The 23,983-nt window shown below is 39.0% G+C and overlaps 1 protein-coding gene across 2 annotated transcripts; it reads left to right on the top strand.

Moving 5' to 3' along the window:
* Nucleotides 1-3,804: 3,804 nt before the first annotated feature.
* alpk3b (alpha-kinase 3b) lies at nucleotides 3,805-17,761 on the top strand. Of its 2 annotated transcripts, XM_042511432.1 has the most exons (15): nucleotides 3,805-3,954; nucleotides 4,435-4,548; nucleotides 4,680-4,909; nucleotides 6,711-6,832; nucleotides 7,183-7,300; nucleotides 8,106-9,324; nucleotides 11,244-13,317; nucleotides 14,220-14,367; nucleotides 14,492-14,619; nucleotides 14,726-14,761; nucleotides 14,848-15,122; nucleotides 15,337-15,425; nucleotides 15,551-15,768; nucleotides 16,444-16,492; nucleotides 16,600-17,761. In XM_042511432.1, the coding sequence occupies exons 3-15, from the start codon at nucleotides 4,782-4,784 to the stop codon at nucleotides 16,913-16,915; spliced, it is 4,920 nt and encodes a 1,639-aa protein (XP_042367366.1). In that variant the 5' UTR covers nucleotides 3,805-3,954; nucleotides 4,435-4,548; nucleotides 4,680-4,781; the 3' UTR covers nucleotides 16,916-17,761. The 2 variants fall into 2 exon arrangements, with proteins under 2 accessions (XP_042367366.1, XP_042367444.1); XM_042511510.1 differs by lacking the exon at nucleotides 3,805-3,954 and having other exon boundaries at nucleotides 4,129-4,548.
* Nucleotides 17,762-23,983: the final 6,222 nt, after the last annotated feature.

The following is a 23,983-nucleotide window of genomic DNA, read 5'->3' as shown; positions in this document are numbered from 1 at the left end:
AACTGCCTCCACCCCATGTTTATCCACCGGTGTGCCCGTCCCCCCGTCTGTCCGTGTTGACACCTCAGAACTCACACCATCTTGGATCTGGGTGCTGTAATATCCCAGTTGGACTAGAACAGCCTGTTCCCATGCAGCTGGCGCTTCATGGAGCTTAAATAGTAGTGATTTATCTCAGGAGTTTATTTGCTCCACAGTAGGGGTGTCAGAATATATAGACCAAGTACACTGATATTATGTTTTGTGATACAAAAATGCTATTGATTTTTAATAATTAATAGTCTACATGCAAGGATTTGTTGCAGTTTGTCTACACCCTGCAAGGATCATGCAAACACTTTTATTTTTTTACTGATATGTTCACTCCGTAGGTGTAGATTTCAGGGGTTAGGGGGAACACAGGGGAACACAGGAGACCAGCCCCCTATCAATATTTAGAGCATGTGCATCTGCCCCCACCCCCCCACCCATAAAAATATAAAGGAGTGGAGAACACATATTATGACAAAATTGAAGACATTTATACCGTAAATGCATACAAAAAAGGCCCAAATTGTTGCATGAAAATTCACCAGAATGATATAGCATGCTACATGGATAAATTCAAACATTTTTACTCAGATTTTATGCATATGGTGGTATGTTTTTGTCTACTCGAACAACATACAAGATTAGATTAAAGGAAAATTGCAATATATTGCCTTGCTTAGTATTGCAATATATTGTAGTGTATGTAGCAAAATCTTTCATCATAACCCCTGCATCATGATACACATCACACCGCCATATTCTTGCTGACACATAACCTTACTCAACTGGCAGCAACAGTCCATTCCAACTTTTCTACAATACCAATACCAGTTTGAAGAACTGAGAAAATCCAGTCTTAAGTTTTTGGGGTTTTTTTTTTTAACCACCAAATCCCCAGCCATAAAAAAATGCAAGGGCTCTTTTAAGTCCATGAGGGGCATAATTCAGGAGAAATGATTTTCAGCAACTGTCATTACAAAATAATCTGCACTCAATCACTGACAGAACCAAACAAGAGGGGAAAATATTGGCCAATACTTAATCATTTAAAGCAGTTCATCTCCTGATAAAACATTCTGAACAGAATACCACAACACAGTAAACACGGCCATTCTGATTTTATGCTTCAATGTTAGCTTACAAACAATAGACTCTCTTAAATCTCCATCAGTGAACACGGGCACCCATTGTGAGGTTATTTTACCTGCTGAAAAGTCACAGGCAGCACCTGTTCATAACAAAAACATTGTGACTGTTTAATTGCACAGAAACATTTAACTACATTGACATTCATATTTGCTGACATTGTGTGGGAGGACAAGGACACACTAAAACTAACCAAAAAAGCCTGATTTCTGCAAAGACTTCATTTTTAATTTTTTTGAGTCGTATTAAAGACATTATAACTGGAGAAAGAGCAAGAGGCAAGAGGAAGTTGTGAGTGAACGGTTCATGATCACACGCCGAAAGGTCACTATTTATTAGAGCTGACAAATAAATGCCACAGTGAAACTAAAGAGCTGATAGTTGTCAGACCTGCTTCATACCTTTTGGTCTATCCCTATCTCATACAGTGCGTGCACGCACGCACGCACGCACGCACACACACACACACATATCTCTGTACAAAATCGTGAACAACAGACCTGGGCTTGTCCATTAACACTCTGGTTCTAATAACTGAGTATAATAATTCACATTTGCCCCGCAGTGACCTCCTTCTATTGCTGACAGTCCACAATTATGTTTGCAAAAGACAGATAATGGTATCAACAAAGCCAGGGGTAGTGATCTCAGTGATCATCATCTGTAGCCCTTGTCAATAAATCTGCCAGACTAAGCCACAACAGGATTTTGAGAAGTGCTATACATAGCAAAGCATGAGGCAATGGGCATGCAATGTTGAAATCATGCCCCCAACAGACCCCAGCTGAATTCAGATTTGGAGAGGAATTGTTAAAACATTGACAAAATTGGCGTAATGTGATGTGGTTGGCCAAAGTACATGTTAACAAAACTTCCCGGAAAAGAAACATTTGGATGTCTGCTAAAGTCAGAACATCTGAAGAATCTCTTAATCTTTACAAGCAGAAACGCAGGTCTCTTCCAGATTCTGTGTAACAACAAAATTGCACTTTTTTCCTCATATATATGGTTCAGCATCAGGAAATCCCTCTTTGCTGTTGGGTAACATGCTTAAGGGGGGATCACTGTCAGATGAAGTCACATGACAGAGTCTCCTGGCCTGTGTTTCCACACCCTGCTGTGCTTTGATCTTTCTGCACACACCTCGTCCAGAACATCCAGACCATGCTGAGACAACTGTGTTTTCCAGCACCTCACACACAAGACTCCGCTGCCTGTACACATCTATCACTGCAGTATGTATGCGCATATGTGTACAGGAGTTTTTTATGGAGCTGAAATACCAAAGTGTATGTCAATTTTTAGGGGTTATGTCTGTCATTTTTACTAAAAATGTTTACATGTTGTCTGATTTTTCCTCATATTCTGAAATTAAATTCTTCAGTTGATCTTGGTCGTTAAGTTGAGTCTGCGTGTCACCGCCCTGGTGAGAAAAGTGGAAGGTGTGGGAGTTACGGAGGGCTACATTGGATGGAACAAAAAAAAGATATATACAGAGAGCACATAGGCATGTGTAATATGATGAGTGTACGTGGCAACATGAGAGAAAATTTGGATTGATATCCTTGAACTTGATTTAGAGCTAACACACTCAGGAAGCTGTAATTCATAGTTGTGCTGTGCCAGTTGCCCTCAGTGCAAAGAAGATTAGTTTACAGTTTGTTTACCATGCAAAGAGGAAGTTCAAGGTGAAGGTAAAATATATGTAAATGTGATTCTAATTATAGTTTTCAATGCACATGTTGATTAACTTTTCACTAAAAGTAATACTTCACCCCCAAAATGGGCATTTGTATATCACTTACTCACCTCATGTAACGTTGAATCTGTGACGAAAACTTGTTTTACTAGCATGCCTCCAAAGAATATAAAAAACAGAGAAAAATCTTGATAAGTTTAAGTTTACTGCGGTCCAAACTTACCAACAGCAAAACTATATCAGAACATCCTTCAGTGAATCGGAACTAAAATAAACAAAGTCACACAAGAACACAAACTAAGTAAGGCCAGTAGCTCCTGTGTTCAGCAAGATAAAATTACTATTTTTGTTAGTCTGGCTTTGGAAAAATCATGTGTTTCACTTTTAATTCAGTTTCCCACCAGAGAGGGCTGTCTTTTTGGAAAGTACCAAGCATATGACTGAATAAATGATAATCGGATTATATTGCACAAGTTGTGTGAGAGTTTGCAAATGACTATTTTGAAATATGCTGATCCTTTAACTTTGATTCATCAGGAATTTTCTGTTTTCGGAATCTTTATTTGCCATGGAGGCATTCCAGAAAAACAGTTTTCTTCAACAAAAAACGGTGTGATTGATATACAAATGGTCATTTGCGAGGGTGAAGTATTACTTTACTTAGTATTTCTTTGGTGATGATAGTATGAAGCTTGCTAAACAAAATCGACACCTTCCAAAAAGTTTAAAAATAAAAAAAAATCATTAAATTTCAAGTAACTGGTGTGTGTGTGTGTGTGTGTGTGTGTGTGTCTGTGTGTCTGTGTGTGTGTGTCTGTGTGTGCATGCTTGTGTAAAGATAAGAGCCCATAGCTTGTTGGCAGTCAGTGGGATCTGTCTATATAAGGCTGTTCTATTCCTACTGCGTTTCCTCTGGGGATCTGGAGCAATTGTCACTCAGTAGACAATGCATGCCAGAGAGCTTGGTAGGCTTCACCATTTTATATAATAATAAATTATAAAAATACACTTTTATCCTTTTAAAAATGAGATGATTCTGAAGAACAAATGGGCCATTTTTTGTGGGGGCCCAAACAGAGGTAATTATAGTCACTTTTATGTTTGGAAAGTAACACTGTGTAACTGGATGTTTGGAGAGAATGTACTGCTCAGATGAATCTTAAAAGTGATTGCGTCATTGCCCTGATTGACAGGCTCATATGATTTTTACTACAGCCTGTACACAGAGCTGAAACTTTGAGGTGAAGAGCAGCCAGCTATTGAGCACACAAGTGTTTCTTCTCTTCTCTCAGGGCATGTAATCCATCGGAAACACAAAAGAAAACCCCTTCACACTGTTTTTTAATCCCGCACCTCCTTTTAGGGGAACTACCTAACTTGGGATGACCTTGTATTTGACATGGATTTATTGTGGACTTTTCTTCTTCAACAGGATTTTGTTGTTGCTATACAGATCGTATCATACACAGCTTTTTTCTTCTTTCTTTCTTTTGTTTTTTAATAAAATGGTACATACACAAGTTTTGGAAAGAGTGATGTGCTCTTGTGCCTATTTGCAGGCCAACTATAAATAGTCCAGCAGCCTACGCATGCTCATGTTTGATTGGAAATTGCAGTGCCTGAAGTCAGAGCTGCAGGGAATCTGTCAAAGGAGGGAGAGAAACTTGTGAATGGTGAGTTAACGGCATAAAATGGACTGCTGAATGTTGTTTATGTAATTATTGCGTAGGGCAGCATTTTAAAGAAGTGTGTTAAATGGCATCTCTTTCTAATGTTCATGTTTTCCTTCTTTGTTCTCTTTCAGCTCTCACTAATTTCTTTGGAAAGCCACATAAATAAGCGATAACACTTTTTTTCTTCTGGAGAGCATTTTTTTCCTACTGAGTATTCTTTTATTTGGTGGAAAATGGGTTCACGCAGGATGACGACACGTTCATCTTTTGGCAATGGAAGATCCAGTAATGGGGAGGATGACAGTGGGAATAGCCGGCCTACTGGTTGCAGCTATCTCTCTAATGTGAGGCCGGAGAACAGGTACGGCTTCAACACTAACTCAGTGTGCTGTGCAACCTGTTTAAAATCACTCTTGGGCCCACATTCTTTCAACATTAATATTTTACAAACCTGGGATGGACGCGTGTAGCATATTATTATGCCATATTGTTTGTTGCCATGGTCACTAGAGTTTAAATAAACTCTTGATTAAGAGCAGCATCTCAGTTATGCAGCATGGGCCCCATTTCACCACAAGCACAACAGCTTATGCGTGGAAAGATTTGCTCATGAAACAGAAGGGTTTTACTTGAGGTTTCACTTTAATGATACCTCAGCTCATAGGAATAGGTCTTTTGAGACACATATATTCTTATGGCCAGTGGCACAGGGCAGCAGTCTTTACAACAACAACAACAACTAGCTATGGATGCTACAGAAAATGTTCAATACTGCCCTGATTTTGTTCCTGTACCCTTCCCTGCAAATAATTTGATACAAGGATGATCTGCTGCATTATTGCCTTCTTGGAATATAAAGAATATTAGACTTTTGATATATATACTTTTTTGTCATTCTTTGTTGGCCATTAACAAAATTATTGCTCGTGTGATTCACTTGAGAAAAATGTGTATCACAGCAATATGATGGATGAGGATAATTTTGTGGCAGTGGACATGGGTATTGTTTTCAGTGCAAAGTTGTGACAAGTGCACTAAAAAGACAGGAAATGCTCATAATTCCTGCAAAACTGAAACATTTTTAGTTTAAAAATGTGCTAAACAAATAAATAGCAGTGCATGCTGCAAGCCATACAGTGTACACAGTGTAATTATTTAAGTGACTGTCTTTATTATTTCTGTCATGTTTTGTTTGCTTAATCACAAGTAACATGCAACAGTAACTGTGCGCTGACCCAACACTGAAATGGCTGTCATCACCAGACATGAATCAACTGAACGTCATGTACACAAGCAGCATGTTAATGGCCTTATAATATGCGTGCAAGCCAACATTCATTTCTATTAATATATGCATGCAATGTTTCTCTTCCACATTTCCACATGCTATTTTGAACTATTACATATATATGGTGATATGTTTAATTTTTATAATTGATTTCCAATGGACTAATTAGCCTCCTCTAAGGACATGCCAAACCACTGTGACACATCATAAGACACATTCTTTTCTTTTTTTTTTTAATAATGTTTATGATAAGCTTCTGTTTTCACTGCCTCTACGAACCACTTAACAGTCAGTAAGGACAAATCTTAGTTTGTGTTATGGATGTGAATGAAGGCATACATTTAGACTTATCAGCACATGTTTACAGAAATAAAAGACATTTAATATATAGTGTAGTTTCAACAGGCTCTAACTAAAAATGACCACATTTTGTGTAGTCTTTTTCAGACAACAAAGCTGGTGGTAAGCCAGCACACAATTATTTGTATCCTATTTATGAAACAATGGATGATGTCACAGTCACTATGTGCATGTATTTGTACGGTGGTTGTTGGAGAAATTTACAAGTTTGAATCAGAAATGGAAATTGAGCTGCATTAGCTTTAATATGAAGAATGAAGAACACACATCTGGTATTTTTTTCAGATGTTATGTACACCCCATATTTGAACAGAAAAATGTTTGATTTGACCAAAAAAAATGTTAAAAAGTAAAAATTTAGGCAGCCTTATGACTCAGTTCAACCAATAATTTTGCTCTTGATTCTGAATACTGCTCATCTACTCAAAATGATAATTCAGCATGTATGGAAGAATATTGAAGTCACAAAAACAACTTTACAACCTGACTGACTGGTTCCCTTCTTCTCTTACAGGAGCACACTCTGCAGCGTGATAGCGCAGTTAACTGAAGAAACACAGCCCTTCTTTGAAACAACCCTCAAGTCAAAAGCTGTGTCAGAGAATTGTAATGTGAAGTTCTCCTGTGTGGTTACAGGTAAATACTGCCGAATACATTGTCTAATAACACTTTGTAAAGGCTTTACACCAGATAGTTATAGATTAATGGAAGTATATTATAGAAACATGTTATTATAGAAAATTCCGTCCATGTAGTATGCTTAAACAGATCGTAAAAAAAACCCTGAATGCACCAAATTTATCTTCAAAATACACCTGATATATGCCTGGTTTCAAGCATCTTTGGAATCTGAAAAATATTCAGATAGCCTACAAAACAAAGTCTTTATTTAATTGCAATACTGAAGCAGCGAAGCAATTATAAACTAAACTGCTAACTTTTAAAGTGTTTGCCGTGAAGACCACATTTTTTTCTTTTTTCCCCAGGATACCCAACTCCTCATGTTCTTTGGTATAAGGATGATATGCAGTTAGACAGATACTGTGGACTGCCTAAATATGAAGTATTCCGCAATGGACAAAGCCATTCCCTGCACATTTACAAGTATGTATGTTTGGGATCACTGATATGACACCTGACTTTACTTTTTTTTTTTTTTTTACCAAAATCAAACTAAATTAGTATGTAAAAACTTTATATAAAGAAATCTCATGGAACTCGTATAATATTCAGACCATTAATATAGCAGTAAACACTTATTTGCAATGTAAAGATATAGTGGCATGATGGTGCCCTGAATAAAGAATGAAGTTGCTGCCACTGTGTGTGTTGTAAATTTAAGCCTCTCTGTCTTTTGTTGTGGTAGCTGGTCCAGCAGCATGTGCATGTTAGTGCAGTTCAATGTATCCCACTGGCTACCTTATTGCCAATTGTGCTGTGGTTATAGCTAATAATGGGATGGTGTTGTTGCATAAGTGTAGCGCCCACACCATTAACGCCTCTCTCAGCTCTGTCAGCACTCTTGCTGTTGTTAGGACTGTTCAAGCTGTTAGCACTGTTTGTTTTGTTAGCACTGTAGCTTGCTAGCTGCCAGCTCAGCCATGTTGAGAGGTGTATGCAGGCAACTTCTGAATCATGCATGTGCTCAGAATATGGTAAAGAGCTCCTTTAAATGACAGCAAGGGGCACTCTGATGCAACAAAACTTTAGTGTATTATCTTAATCTTTCCGCTCTGAAGTAGTCCACTCTACTGTAACCTACCTTGACATTCTTGCCTAAATTGAGGAAACCTATTAGCCTATTAAGGGGCTTATCCCCGAAGCAGAGTTTAGCTTGTAAGAGGTTTCCTTGTTTTTGTCAGGGATCTATTTGCTCATAATTTGAACATAAATTGACTTTTCTTTGCAGTTGCACTGTGGAGGATGCAGCTATATACCAGGCCTCAGCCAGCAACAGTAAAGGGATTGTGTCCTGCTCTGGGGTTCTGGAGGTGGGTGAAATGAACGAGTTCAAGATCCACCAACGCTACTTCGGCAAGATCAAACAAAAGGCCGAGAACAAACGCAGAGAGGCAGAAGGTAAAGAAAACCAGGAGCCACCACGAACCATCAGTCCAGACCGTACACAGAGGAAGCGCCGCTCCACAATGGAGGCTTTTCTCAGTCCACCAAGCTCCACGGAGGATGAGGGCAAAGAGGAGAGTCATCAGGCTGTTGTTGCAGAGACTGAGGCCAGGTTACAGGTGGCAACTATGGAAAAATCAGAGGAAAGGCAAATTCCCATCACTAATGGAGCAGTGTCTACTGTAACTAATGGACAGACCATCAGTGAGAATGGTATCAAGAGTGGGACATACATGTATGACTCTTCCCAGAAGATGTTCATTGCACAGCAGCCGAAAACTCCCTTTGTGAAAAAGAAGATTAAAATTTCCAATATTACACCTGGAGAGCGGCCATCTGAGGAGAGAAGGGCAAAAAATGAGACTTTAACCATTGTATCTCCAGCCTGCACGGAGTCAGTAAAGTCTAAGGAAAATACAGAAGAGCTTATGGAAGTAGAGAACATTTCTAGCTCATCAATTGTGGATTCAGATTTCAGAAACATTACAGAACACCATCAGAGATCAGAGACAGAGGAAGTATTGCTTGCTGAAAGGCCTTTAAAGGATGAAAACGTATGTAGTGAGGTAACTGTGCCTTCTAAAAGAGAACAGCTCCCTGCCTCAGTATCCAATGTTGCTCTTACATCTACAAGTCTACAAGGTAAGAAAGCTGCAAAGCATGAGAAGGAACCGGGACGCAAACATAAAGAACAAAATTTTGGAACGCAGAACAAAAGTCCTCACATGGCCTCAACAAAGCGACCGTTAGGTGCTGCAGCAGCATCCCAACTACCCCAAAGAATAGTAAAGAAGGACATTTCTAAAACAGAACATGTTACAGTCATGGATGTTGACGAGAAGTCCAATCTTGCCACTGATGGATCTTCGATGAACACACAGTGTAAAAGCAAGACTGCTTCCCCTCAGCGTCCATGTGAACGTTCTCAAGATCTGCTGTCTGGGAGGGAAACAAACCCCTGCCAAAAAAATGTGGCTGTGTCTCGGCCAGCGTTGCTGAGTGAGGTGAGTGTGCCTTCTTGCATGAGCTCATGAGTACTTTGTGCTGCCAACACAAGCCTCATCAGTAACACAAGCATCCTGATGCTATTTATAGCTTTTACAAGTATGCCTCGCAGTGTGACAAGAATTAAATGACGCACATGTTGATAGATGCAACAGGTAGATTAAATCAGTGCATTTCATTTTGTTGGTTCCAAGGCCTGAGAGATGCAGTATTTAGTATCATATAAAGTTGGAGCTGTACTTAGAATTTGGCACTTTGTAATATTGGTAGGGTACGTGGATTATGCAGATTTTCTCTTTGTAAAAGTTTGCCAGTTTAGGAAATATGCTTTTTGCTTTCTTGAGGAGAGTTAGATGAGAAGGTTGATACCACTATCTTGTCTGTCTGATAAATCTAAAGAAATAGCCAACATCTGGTTAGCTTAGCTTAGCACTAAGACTGAGTGAAGACTAAGCTGATCTGGTTACGTTTAAATGTATTTGTTCATCAGCTAAGGTTTGGTATGGATTTAACAAATGTGATATAGCATGTTAATTAAGGGGCTTAACAGGTGTTTGTACCTTAACAGATTCAAGATAGCTGTTTCTTCCCCACTGTTTCAAGTACTTGGGTAAGGTTGCAGCTGCTAACTGAAGCCTTTAAGCAAATAAAGTGCAGACCAAAAAAAGCATTTTCATATCAGATGGACTTTAACAGACAGATTTGTTAGTGGTATTAGTCTTTGTGTAAGTATATTTCCCCAAAAATCCAACTGATTCTTTTAAAAGTGAAAGTGAGTGGAGGGTGTTTTGATAGTGACCTTATTAATGATGTAATATACATGCATAATCGCCAAGTATAACAAGTAAGTCCTACAAGGAACTAATGAGGGGTCATTAGGCAACATCAGAAATTATTACTTGTTTTGCTATTTGGATCGTGATTCTTTATTGTCCATTGCTTATGCAATCGTCCTGTCCTGAATCCCACTGCATGGCTGAATAATGACGGCACTCTGAGCTGAGACTGAACACTGCACAGCTGAAGCACCTCTTAAAATGATTCGCATTCCTTTCTGGCCACACATAAACATAAAATAGCCACCGTATGTGTGAATAGGCCTCCCAGTGTCTGAGATAGAAGGAAACAAAGGAAAGAAAACAAGCAGAAATAGGCAATTAGACATTGCTGTGCATGTTTCTTTTCTAATTACATTATATATTTCATTTTAATTATTTTGAGTTGCTTTTTGAAAAAACAGGGATGAAAAAGAAGATGGCCCTTGAGCTATATCATGGCTTGTCTCATCCATGATACTATGACACATGACACAGGGAACCTCTCGTGCTAATTTAAGCAGGGATTCAGCTCAATTAGACTTTGATGCTCAACAAACATAGTTGTTTGGCACAGACGTATGGAGCAGAGCAGTGGACCATTCTCACGTTTTATTACTGTATATATACCAGTCCAGATATATCTCACTAATGTGCAGTTTTTCACTGTCATGGCAAAAAAAGTGATGTCTAAAACAGGTGTGGATTAATGCACTGGATGTGGATTCTGGGTGAAGATGAATGTCAACATGGATGCCTTTAAATGTAAAGATATATCCTAAGATTTGTTAACAAGTCTCTCTAATCTAGTAACATGAGTTCAAACACTAATATGGCATGTCTTCAAGCTTTTGAACCTCACTGAGAGCCAAGTGCACATTGCAAATAGAACAGCTGAAGGAAAGGCTTTTTGTCCACTATATTTTATCTCTGGTTCATAAATTTCCTTTTGTTCCAAGGTCTTCCCATTCTGTTCCCTGTTTGTTGCTGGCTACGCTGTTGCTGTTTATAAAATTATATGTGTTTATTCATGTCCTGCATAGCCAGGGATAAGACAAAAAGTATTTACAGCATGGAAACCTCTGCTTGTATCTTGCCCCAAGGTTACACAGGCCCGTACAAAGATGAACAGGAATGATGCACCTGTCAGCCTTGAGCTTCCAACCAACCAGACAGACGTGCAACCACCACAAAAGACTCCACCAGAGAAAGAGACCACAACAGATGACATCCAGACCTCTTCTTTGCACTGTGGTCTTCAAGCAGAAATTTGCAAAATGACACAGGACACACCGGATCATTCCAGGGGATCAGATGAGAGCCATACAGTCCTTTTTACAGACCTACAGAAGTCATCCCTCCAAAGCCCCAGCGTTGGTGAGAACTCTCCAGGGTGTAACGTTTCTTCCAGTGCCCAGCAAAGCCAAGTTGATAGAGCAATAAAAACTGTTGGGGGGACAAAAATACAAGTGGATGAGAAGGTAGAGGGTAACGAGGTAGGTAAGTTATTATTGCAGTCTGACAGTGTGGCCCCAAATGAGAAGATATTTGAGATGGAGACCGAAAGTGCTGCTGTACATATCCTTGAGCACAATGAAACAGAAAAGACAAAAGGTGCAGAAGATAAAGACAAAGATGTTATCAATGCGGATGCATCTTCTACAGAAACTGAGAGGAACGATCATATATCAAAAATGGCAGAAGAAGCAAGTACAGCATTACAGAATTTGAAGACAACTATAATTGAACCTGCTATAGCACTCCTGGCAAAAACTCCAGAAAACACAAATGTACCCAAACTCCCGATCAAAGACTTTCAGGAAATTACAAAACCTGTAACGAAAGTCATATCGGTAGCTGAACTTTTGAGATCACAAATAAGGGCTCTTGACTCCACACTTACAAATTTAGTGACAACCATACCAGCTGGCTTTGTACAAGATCCAACCACAAATGTGTCAGAAACACGTGAGGAGTTAAACGAAGGAGTGAAGAAATCAGTACCGGATGAGAAAACTGAGATGCGCATTGAAGATACTCCTCCCAAAAACATAAGGGAAACTCTCATGGAGATCTATCATCAACTAAATAAAAATGACCAGGAACAAAGTCCATCTCAAGGTCCAACTTCACCGCCTGTTCAGACATTACAAAAACCTCTAATCCCACCTATCTCTGTCATAGACACTGGTACCAAAATACACACTGCAGAACTTCATGGCAGTGACAAAAACTATAATGAAGGTGTTGTCGACATTTGCAAGGAACCCAGAGCATCAACTCTGATTCCTCTTAAAGATTATCCTGTTGTTTCCCTTTCTGGGAGTGAAAATTTCACACAATTCAATTCTCCTTCTTTGACTCCAGACGATGAATTGACCAGAAAACCTCAATCTGAAACTGTCAGTCAAGAACTTGGGACTCCACTTTCACTGACGCCCACAAAACTTAGCAGTCAAGAGTTTAATAGTACAGTGTTGGAGCGTGCAAAAGCAGAACCAGTTCAAGGCAAAGATGTGGGAGTTATACAGAAGTTAACCCCAGAAACTAAACTCAACAGGAAAACTGAAAGCAGCATTAGTGAAATTAATGCCACAGCACTAGATCAAAGCAAAATGGAAAAACCTGACACAAAAAGCAGTTCTTTGCAGGATGTGACAAAATTTCCCACCAAAACTGTACCTGTCATAGATACACAGGAGAACGGTTTTCACATTATTCAGCAGGAAATTGTGGAATTTTCAAGGATTGAGTCATTAGGCAGTCTGACTCCTGAGGCAAGTCCATTGTTAAAGAAAAGAAGTGTTTCTCCCATTCCTTCTGCTACCCCACAAGAGCTGGCCTCTGGGGCAAGACGCAAAATCCTAGTGCCCAAACCTGAGGAGGCCTCAGAGGCCACTTCATGGACTGATAACCAAATTCAGAAAAAGGAAGTTCAAACAGAAGGCAGAAAGCTTTCCACAAGTCCTGTGACCCTTTCTACATCTCCAAGCTTGTCACGACGGTCACCTCTACTTCAGCCCCCTGGTGAGCAAGCACCTCCTACAGAAAGGCGTTCTCCACTCTTGAACAGAAGGAAGACAACATCTGAGACCCAAGCATCCAGCCAGTCACCCACTGAGGAGATCAAAACTGAAGGGAAACCAGCAGAGAAAGACAAGCATGACCCATTCAAAGGTAAAATATAGTCTTTGTTTGGAACAGTATTTTTAAATGTTGCTTAAATAATTGTTGCTTTGATAGACATGGTTAATTAATGAGACAACGTGGCAGAAATGTGTACCAGTTGCACACCATAAACAGTGCATTACGCTACAGGATACAATCAAAGGACACTAAAGAAATGACAGCATTCCCACTAAAATCACTACAGTGTGTTGTTGATTGACACTATTCCCTGTTTATTAGGGATGATTATTATTGGAGCTGATCAAGGCCTTTTTTAATTGATCTGTATCACCTAAATTGAGTCCAATCCGATCCTTCATTTCACGCCTGTCAGCTGTCACACAGCTTTCATACACAGCAAGACAGCGAGTGCAGTCATCTCTGCAGCTCTCTGCTGTCTGTCTCCCCTCCACTCTGCTGAGTTCTATGTGTGTGCAAGACCTCTTCCTAACATGCAGCGGATGTAGCGCAAGAAGGTTTTCAGATACACCACAAGCAACAACAATATTCAGGGATCCTATCCAAGCCTATACAACAGCAGGCTGTTATTCTACAAAATTGGTTAGAGGTTCATGAAGCTTCATCAAAATAAACTTGGGACAAGCGATTTTTCAAACAAACGACATGTCGCTTAGCCTGTTTGCTGACACTCGGAGCAGATTAGGACATCTTATAAAGAAAACACTAAAACAATGTGATGTTTGCTCGCTTGCTTGTTTGCATGGTGTCCTATTACTTTTACTATTACATATTTTGTATGCACAGGCTGTAGCTAATAAACCCTTGCTGTGCAGCATACAAAGCACATACAGTTTGTATGAGACTGAATGCATCAAAGTTGCTCAATATTTAGAACACTGAAAAGTGTTTATCTCAACCATGTTGTCTGTGTTGGCTCTCTTTCCTTCCAGCCCCTCAAGTTATTCGTAAGATCAGAGGAGAAAGCTTTGCAGACGCCTCTGGACACTTGAAACTGTGGTGCCAGTTCTTCAATGTTCTTAGTGACTCGACAATTAAATGGTACAAAAATGAAGAGAAGATTGCTCAGATTAAAAAGAAGTAAGTTCCCAGACTGACTCTAATATAAATCTGCCGTTTCACAAGAAATTGGATAGACTTTTAGAAATGTATTACTTCCAATAAAGCAAGAGAAATTTACTTTCATTATTTGTTTGTTTTTCAGTGCAGGGGATGAAACTCAGGTCAATCTTGCCATTGTTCAGGCATCGAGCAAAGACTCCGGTGTTTACGGATGCACAATCACAAATGAATATGGGACGGACTCCACAGACTGTCTTCTCAGTGAAGATCGTATGTACTCTTTTACCTTACATTTTGCTTAAAATAAACTTTTTCTTACCATACATTACTGGGCCATAACGAGTCTCGTTCTGTCTTCTCTCTCACTGTGCTGCAGTCTTGGCTGGAATGTCCCTACGTGAGGACCTTGGTGGTAAGAATAGATTTTAGATCATGTTTTTCCAGTGTCGAAGCCCAAATGCCTTTCTGACTGACATTCTTGCATTCTTGTGTATGCAGTTGGAGAAGAAATTGAAATGACACCCCTGATATTCAACAAGGGTGTGGCCGATTCTGGCGTGTGGGGTAACAAATTCTTTGGTCGTATAATGATGCAGGAATCTCATATTGGTGAAGGCTGTTCTCATAAAGTCTGGAGGGCAAAAGTCATCTATGGTCTGGAGCCTGTGTTTGAGTCTGGAAACACATGTATCATTAAAGTACGCAACCCCATTGCCTATGGAGGCAAAGCAGACAGCTGCCTAATAGACAGAAACTTGGATATTGTCAAGCAGGTATGTAATCAAGTTTTGATTTTGTAATTTTACTTGTGTGATCTTAAGTTTAAATAAGTCTTCCAATAAACTTACAAATCTAGCATTACAGACAGGTAATATTCCTGCCACCCACGTAGGATTACTGCAGCACTAATCAAAAGAAGATTAAATAAATACACTGGTGTAGGTGGAGCTTATCTTTACTGGCTATCCTCCAACGCTCTGCATACAGGAGTGTAAAATTCAGAACTTGGCTCGTGAATACTGCAAAATCTTCTCTGCAGAGGCAAGAGTGATTGAACATTTTGGCCCCTCTCTTGAGTGAGTACAATCATTTAACTTCACATCAACTGCCAACATCCTCTTGATCATCTCTATCATTTCAAGTACATGGACAATTAAGCCCTCTTAAAGTAATTCACTTGATGCCAATCTTTGTCACTCAGGGTGATGCCAGTTTACCTGATGTATCGACCAGCAAACCCTGTCCCTTATGCCACAGTGGAAGCTGATCTGACCGGAGTGTATCAGAAATACTCTGTCCTGGATGACACGGGCAGAATAGACATGAGGTCTGGATCTGAAGTGGAGCAGAAGTGCTGTGCCCTGCAGCACTGGATCTTTCAGTGGACCAATGGCAATCTTCTACTCACTCGGCTAGAAGGTAGACACTTCAACATCACATTCACACCTACTATTGTGACCTCAGCTTTTTCTCTGATAACTTAAGCTTCAGGTGTTCAGGAGGTTTTTAGCGGGAGCTGAATTATTTGCAGAGCTTTCCTCTCCAAAGCAAACAGACAAGGTGAATAAAGTAGTTTTGTGATTTTAAAAAATCTATTTTTTTTTCTGACACCAAAATACAAAAATGCGAAAACGTAATTAGCGTTAGTGTTTGGTTTGTACATTCTGGGCTACTATAGAAACATGGTGGTGCAATAGCCATCTCTGTAGACAACAACCCACTCCCTTTTGTAAATATAAACAGCTCATTCTAAGGTGATGAAAACACAGTTATTTTTATTTTCAGGTGATTATACACTAAAGAAAAAGTACATATTTTAAAATATTTAATTTCTGCTATTATATTCCCCTAAATCTTACACACTGGACTTTTAAAAATGAAAAGAGACTTGCACGTTGAGGTCTGCTACACACCATTTGTTTCTGTTTTGTTAACATTTATGATGAAATGAGAATTTGTATTTGGTATTTCTTTTGTTTTATTTTTTTAGTGCTGGAGTTACTGTGCTGACATTTCTCACTGCATTGCTGTCACATTTTAATATATTACCTGAACAACTGAAAAATAAAGTAATTGCGTGGTGTGATTTTGCAGGTGTTGTCACCAAGATCACCAATGTTGGGATTTCAGTCAAATCAACAGGGTCAGTATATTTGTATTGTGTTGTGATGTTGTGAAAGCCTAATTTTACAGGTAATTTACATTTATACTGATCCTGACTGCAACATGTTGTGTGTTGTGTTGCTCCAGGCATCTAGGTCTATCACTGGAAGGGAATCCCAGCGTTTTTGAGCAGTTTGTCTCCCAGCACCAGTGTAACTACTTCTGTGGTCTGCTCAGCCTGAGGTCACTAAAAGTCATGGACTCTTTGTTGACACCAATGAAGCCAAAGGGGTCCAGGAGCCCGTTACTTCAACGGAAACTGGTTGCTGGCTCCTCCAGCCCTCAGACTGGCCGGAAAGCTTCTGTCAGCCCCAGACTGCCCAGAAAGACTGAGCCAGATGGCAGAAAGACACCCACTACACAAAAAGATGCTGATGCTCCCAAAGTTGATAAAATGGAATAGAGAAATTAATACATGACAGATTTGAAGATTTTCTCAATAAGACAGTATTCTGATTAAATGATTTTCTCCATGATGAAGTCCTAAACCAGAAATGGTTCGCTGTTGAGTATCAGCAAAACAGCCCAGGAGGAGCTGGATAAAAAAAGTAGGCTGATGACACCTCTTTTTTCAAGACAAAACCCTCCAGAGAAAAAAAAATAATTTAAAAAAACTGACTACTTTACTATTTGATTTTAACAGCCACCATTCCTTGCCATTGTCACTTATTGTGGATTGATGCCCTCACGTGTTGTGGTGATAATTGTAGTCTACATTCAACTGATCTTAGGTTTGAAAAAACAGTGTTTTAGTGAATAGCAGCTTTCCTGGGTTTGTATTCTGTCAGTTGATGCACCATTGTAGGTCACAGATTGTGAATCCCAATCTCAGGTCAGTTTATTTGCACTGAACAAATGTGCATGACAAAAAATTTTTAACTGAAGTGGCATTATGTAGTCTAAGTAATTTTCAATGTAAAAGCAAAAAAAAAAAAAAAAAAAAAAAAAATCTTTTGTCGTCACTCTCCCTTGTGAGATTGTAGAGCAGTTATTATGTCAATGGAAGTAAAACCATAACAGATACACAGTGCAGCACATTTATAAGGCTTGGAGTAAACAAATCATATTTTTCAGTAACATTTCAAGCCCAATGTAGCCACACATGACACTGTTGTACAGTGGCAAATGGTGCTGTGTTTTTCTTTTGTAACCTGTCATGTTTACTTGCTGTTCTACATTGCACTGCGTTTTCAGAATCTGCACCTTTGAATGCAACTGGCTGTAAAATAAAAGATATAATTACGCCTTGTACGTTTGGAGATATTGTGAAAGTGCATGATGTGTGCTTTTTAAATTTGGAGTGTCATTCTTAATAGAGATTAGCATATTATGGAGTGGGTTGAATCACTGTAATGAAAGCCATGTCACTCAGTCTATTTGACATCAGCAGTCACTCATTATCACATATATTGTCAAGAGAGATAAGTAACCCAATGTTATCTGAGTGACTCCTATTATCTGAAAGGACTCCGTCACTTTTCTTTCTGTCATCATACTGACGTGCCCTCATTATTTATAGCATTTCTGTGAAAAAGATTGCCATATTTGGGCTGATTCATTCAGACAATTTTGGCAAGGCAACACTTTAATTTATTGGGTATATTCAGCTACATCAGAATTTTAGAAAAGATGTAAAGCTGATCTATTTTGAATTAGTGGTTCAGGGCAAAGTAATATTCTATGACAGGGTTGCTCAAAGTTTTGATAACTGAGTGTCAGTTTAGGAAGCCAGCACATCATTTTAGACTGCACATGTTCAGGACATATGCTTTTAGTCACTTTCACCAAGCAGTCCTCCCCATCACTGAACAATTTACTACACTTAGCAATATTGTAAGCTACCAAGTAGCTTACCTTTTCAAATGATTTCTGAGGACTGACTGTTGGGCAGATAAGTCTCACTGAAACTGTGCAACTTTTGCACTTTTAACGCATGAACTTGTTGGGGGCTTTGCGATTAGTCTCATAATGCCATTCAACTAACATTAAATTCCTTGAGCACCAATTCCCCTGTTTGAAGAGGAGGCAAATCACATTATCTTCCTCCAAAGGTCAATCCATTTTTCCTGAAACCTTTTCTCCTACAACGTTTTGCCGTGGGGGCTTTTCCATCTGATTTCCACATGAAATTGTTGAGTTGTCTGTTTAAATAACTCATTTTATTGAACAGCACTAGCAATGATGACTGAACGTGATTCCTGCGACACTCACAAGGCTAATTGCCAGGCATGCAGTAGCTGACATTCCTAACCTGACAAACAATTTTTGGGAAATAATTTTGACACAGTATCTGACTAGACTATTAAAGATGTTAAAAGTGAGAGTAAAATGGACAGCGGATGATTTAAATAATGCATGTACTTTATGTCACATTCACAAAATGTTTCTGAGGGCTGTCATTGGTCCGCAGATTGTACGTTTTCGCTACTATGTCCCATAGTATCATATTCTGTATCTCTTCATAAAAATCTACTGGAGCGTGAATGTACAACACTGCCATACTGGAACAAGGCAGTGGCATTTCTTCTCAAAGGGGGGCAAAGACCGGGTCATTTAAAAACTGACAGGTCTTAGGAGTTGTTAGCAAGTCAAAAGACAGATATACACAGATATACACAACAAAAGTGCACAAATAAGTCAAAGGCTATCACCAAAGATTAAAGCAAGAGCCTCTAGCCATGCTAGCAGCTCTGTGACTGCACTGTATAGCCTACGTATAAGTACAACAATGCTTTGAGCTAAAGATGCTAATATTTAGCATGTAATGGAAGTTTAGATAAGGTTTAGCAGGTCTCCATTTTTAGTTGAGCATTTAAGCTGGCTAACATTTGCTTTAAGCACCAAATACAAATAACAAAAACACTAAATATAGCTGAAGCCAAGGGTAATACATGTAGTCATTGACCAAAGTATCCTATTGGAAAAAGTTAAATTTGAAGGGATCACCAGAGTTATTATGATTCATCCTGAGGAAGACATAAATATGCAAACAATCCATCCAATAGTTGTTGAGACATTTAATTAAATGCTACAAATATCAGCCGCACAGTGGTACAGGTGAGGTCAGAGAATCACCAGAGTAAATGGGATTCATCCCCTGGGAAAAAAGGGAACACCGACTGTGTCTTGTGTGGCATGGAGTAACTGTGCCGGCGTTACCTTTTTTCCTCATGAAAAGTTTTTAAAGCTTTACACCTACGCACTGTGCGTACAACTATCCTTTTTTCAAGAATCATGAATGTCTGTCAGTACACAATGAAATGGCACCCCCCCCCCCATAATTTGTTTTCGTATCATTTGGAGCTAGAGCAATTTATAAACATGTAGAATAAATGCACTACATGGTTTGCCACTTTATGCTGTAGGATCTTATGAATATTTAACATAAGAAAAGATGTACTGTACATTAATGCTAGTGTAAGAAAATAAATCCCTCGTTTGGTCATTACATGCTTAACAGTATACTGCCACTCAGGAGCAAATCAGATTCCTTCACAGATTTTGCAGAATAAAGTGTTGCTCGCAACCAGTGTGTGCTTACAGGGTAAAAGGCTAACTACATCACGATAATCATTTGTGATTCCCAGTCATTAATGACTCATCGTTTATGTAAGCGGTGGCCTCACGCACAAGTGTGAGCAGTACTGGGGAGCCAAATGTATGCTTAATGAAAAAGTTCACTTAGTGTCACTTCTGATGTTGTCCAGTAGCATGAGAGGGCCAGATCCTGTCAACAGGAGGAAGAGATGACAGACTTTAGTGTGAGGTAGCTGATTCTTCTGTTATTTAGTCCATATTTGTTACACGCTACTTTGTTAATCTGTGACACGTGTTGGCAGCAGGACAGAAATAGAAAGACTGCCAGAAGTGATAACAGCCCTATTCGTTAAAGTTTTTGTCCTAAAGCTGCCCCTTAGGCTTGTGTTACTTTAATGATTGACACCTGACTCAGACTTCACATAGGCTTTCTGACAAGTATAACATATTAAAGACATTAATGATAGTTGAATATGTCTGTGTTCTAAAAGGCTGGGAAACACCACTTGAAAAACCAACATGCAGAACTGCTGCACACTGTAAATCTAGCACGGGTAATAATGGCATTGTTACATTTATTTATTTGTTATTAAGATTGCACTGTTGCAAAATAGCAAACTGTTTCATTCATTTATTTTATTATCAACATGAAAAAATTGACAGATGTTTTTAACATATTTGAATACTGTGTCCCCCAGTATATATTATAGTTACTGCAGTCAGGGCACCTCTAACATGACTAAAAACACAAGTGAAAAATACCTGTCAGCCTACACTACCTAACAATTTGTAGCAAAATGCACAATAGGTCTGAGCATGATATTCACTTCAGGGTCATAATACTACAGCACCCTCACAAATGATAGATAAGGCCACTCGCTGACTTTCCCGTGTGTTTCATGGACAGGGGTGAAGGAAACTCTCCTCGGTAACAATGAGGAAAAACCTTTATTTAAATGTAAATAGAATAAAATGGTACTTTGCCCACAGGTCTCATTGATTTACTCATTTCCAGCCCACATGGTGCTGAATCTGAGACACTCCATTCATGTCACTATTCAGAAGACGAAGATACATTTCAATATACATTGGAAGCCTTGTAGATGAACACTCTGGACATAGTGTAACTGAGGTGTGATAGCATGAAACAAGACACTCCTGCCACCTACTGTTAGTTCAATCACTGCACCTTTGATTAAAATAAGACAAGTGATTCAACTTAACTTGCACGTTCAAATTGTGTCCCTTTTTTTTTTAGTTAACCCTTTGAAACCTGGAACAACAACAGTTTTCTTGTGCTGCATTCAGATGCCTTTGACACACATTTAAACCTTTGAAATCTGAGCAAATTGTTTGATTTCTATCAAAAACATGGCTAAAACAGCAATGAGCAACTTGGCAAGAGATGTCTCTCAAATTGCAAGAAAAGGGGAGGTTTATAAAATGACAATAATAGCAACCCAGCAAAAAATGTTCTGAAAACTACGTTTATACCATTAGCATTGTAATTATGGTTATTTTTTAATCTATATATTAACATATTTTTTGTTTTGTTTGGGGTTTTTTTCATCTTTTTTGGGGGTTGCTGCTTTGTTTTAACAATTTCTGGTGATTTTTCTTGTAACACATAACTTGTAACTTCTCCCATTGTTTCTGAAAGAAATCAAGTTCAGGTTTTAAGGGGTTAACCAAAACCCTATATGGAGATATTGAGGTGAATATTTGGTTTATCCGTGAAAGTGGCTAAACACATTTTTCACTCTCTGTGTCACACCTGCCAATGATTAATACCACTGCTAATGTAGTTTTTATGCTAAATTGGAGGGTTCCATGACACAATTTTAAGTCACTAATTGGCAGGTTTCAAATCACAATTATGAGCAAGCACAATAGTATACAGGTGGGGTTACAGTGTTGTTTAATTCCAAATGGTGACACTCTTATCACAACACAAAAATACAAGTATTACACAAAACTATTGCTGAATGGGGAAAAAATATATATGTGAAATTGATATTGTTTTGGAAATTCACTCAAATAATCTCTCAGATAATACCTCAACAGATTCACTTAGATACAACTCTCTCCACATTCCTCTTTGTCTATTGGAAAAATAACATTTGTCTGAGAGGAATAATGTCAGACAATGAGACATGCCTTAATCCACACAAGTCTCCTGCAAGGCATTACTGAAAAAATTATGAGTGAAGTGCGGAAATTACAGAGAAAAGATGCATTGGCACAGCTCATCCTGCTGCACTGAGTCGCTCTGGCCAAATGCTATAAAGAGCACTGGAATCGCTCACAGTAATCTCAGCATTAATAACCATGATAAGATGCAGTAAATGAGAGAATTGTTAGTCCCCAACTGTAGAAATTTTGTGTGTACACTTAGGCCCAAGTAATTGCCATTTCATTTAATAAGACATAATGTTAAGTTAATGTGAAGAGCTCACATTCAGGGCCGAGGTCTTTAGCACATTAAACAAATTTGCAGCATTCAGTCTCACATTCTGGCTCATTGTGTGGCAACATGTAAAAATATGCTTCAGTAAAAGATGTTTTTTTCTATAGTTTGACAGATATTACAGTATAACCTCTTCACATCCAGCCAAACCTTATTTGTGCGTCATTAGTTGAGGATGCAGAGTCATAAAGAGGAGAAAAAAGAAGAAAACAGATGCAGTTAGAACCACCCTCTCAAAGGCTGCCTGTGATTGTGACCTCACATCGCCTGACTGACCTCAATTAGCATCGGCAGGCCAGGGTAGTTGTGACCATTTAGGCAGATTGTATGAATATGATCACACGTACCGAAATGCCACAGACTAGTTGGCATTTGGAAAAAGTTTTATCTCCAGTCCACCGAAGTCCCAGGCTGCCACTGGTCTCGGTGCGATCGCTAGTGCTGAGTTAATCTCCCATATTACAGCGAGCAACTGCTGACTATGAAATAATGATTTTCTGATGCATATCTCACGTTATTTCCTCTCATGGGTGAACATAAAGGCTAAATCTGAATAAAATCAGTGCTGTCTAAATGCTATGTATATGCACAGCTCTGTCTAACAGGGCTGCAAAATCCTCCTTTGAATTACTGCAGAGGAAGAGGAGCCTAAATCTGCAACAGATATCATAATGCTGCTAAATGGAATAAAAATCTGCTCTATTGTGTTTTGCAGAGAGCTCCCCACAGCCACTTCCCTGTAACACCTCGGTGTCAAGAGGAATCTCTACAACACCTGGACTATCACCTGTTACCAATCCAGATTTAGAGCTTCTCATATTCAAGAGGTATTGCGGACCTCTAAAGTGCTTTTATATGTGACCTAATAATGGTTTTATATCATCACTCATTACTCGTGGGATAGGGTTTACAGCAAAACAATAAAAACACAAATTGCTGTATTGTTGTTGCTGCATTGTTAGAATTGTTGGTATCACCTTACAACTACCACCCTCCTCTGCTCAGAGAAGATGGTTGTAGTAAAACTGCTAAAGTGTAAGCACCAACCAACAACATCCTCTGTGAGGCAAATGTAAGCCAAGATGTTAACAGATCACATCAGTTAGAGGAAGTAAAACAATCGTAGACCAACTATGAAATTCAGTTTTTGCATGCAGTTTTCACACTCTGTTTTGCTGATTCATGCCTAGATTAAGCATAGAAGTTCACATTCTTCCCTATACACACATATTTTATAAGTATATACCAGAAGAAAATGTTGAATACAGAGAGTATGTTTGGGTAAAAACTGGCCAAGATATGCGTTCACATTAATGAATAACTTAACTCCGCAGTGGGAACTTTACAGCTGTTCTGTAAGTGTCCTTGAATATTCATATATGCAGCACAGATAGGACAGAAGCACGTTTTGCAACAAACTTAGAAGTAAAATTTTACATTTTTAAATTGACAACACAAAACTGTAGC

Source organism: Plectropomus leopardus, chromosome 1, assembly GCF_008729295.1.
Source record: "Plectropomus leopardus isolate mb chromosome 1, YSFRI_Pleo_2.0, whole genome shotgun sequence".
Taxonomy (NCBI): Eukaryota; Metazoa; Chordata; class Actinopteri; order Perciformes; family Serranidae; genus Plectropomus; species Plectropomus leopardus.
Note: the sequence above shows the minus strand (reverse complement) of the source record. Positions and strands in the feature narration are given on the sequence as shown.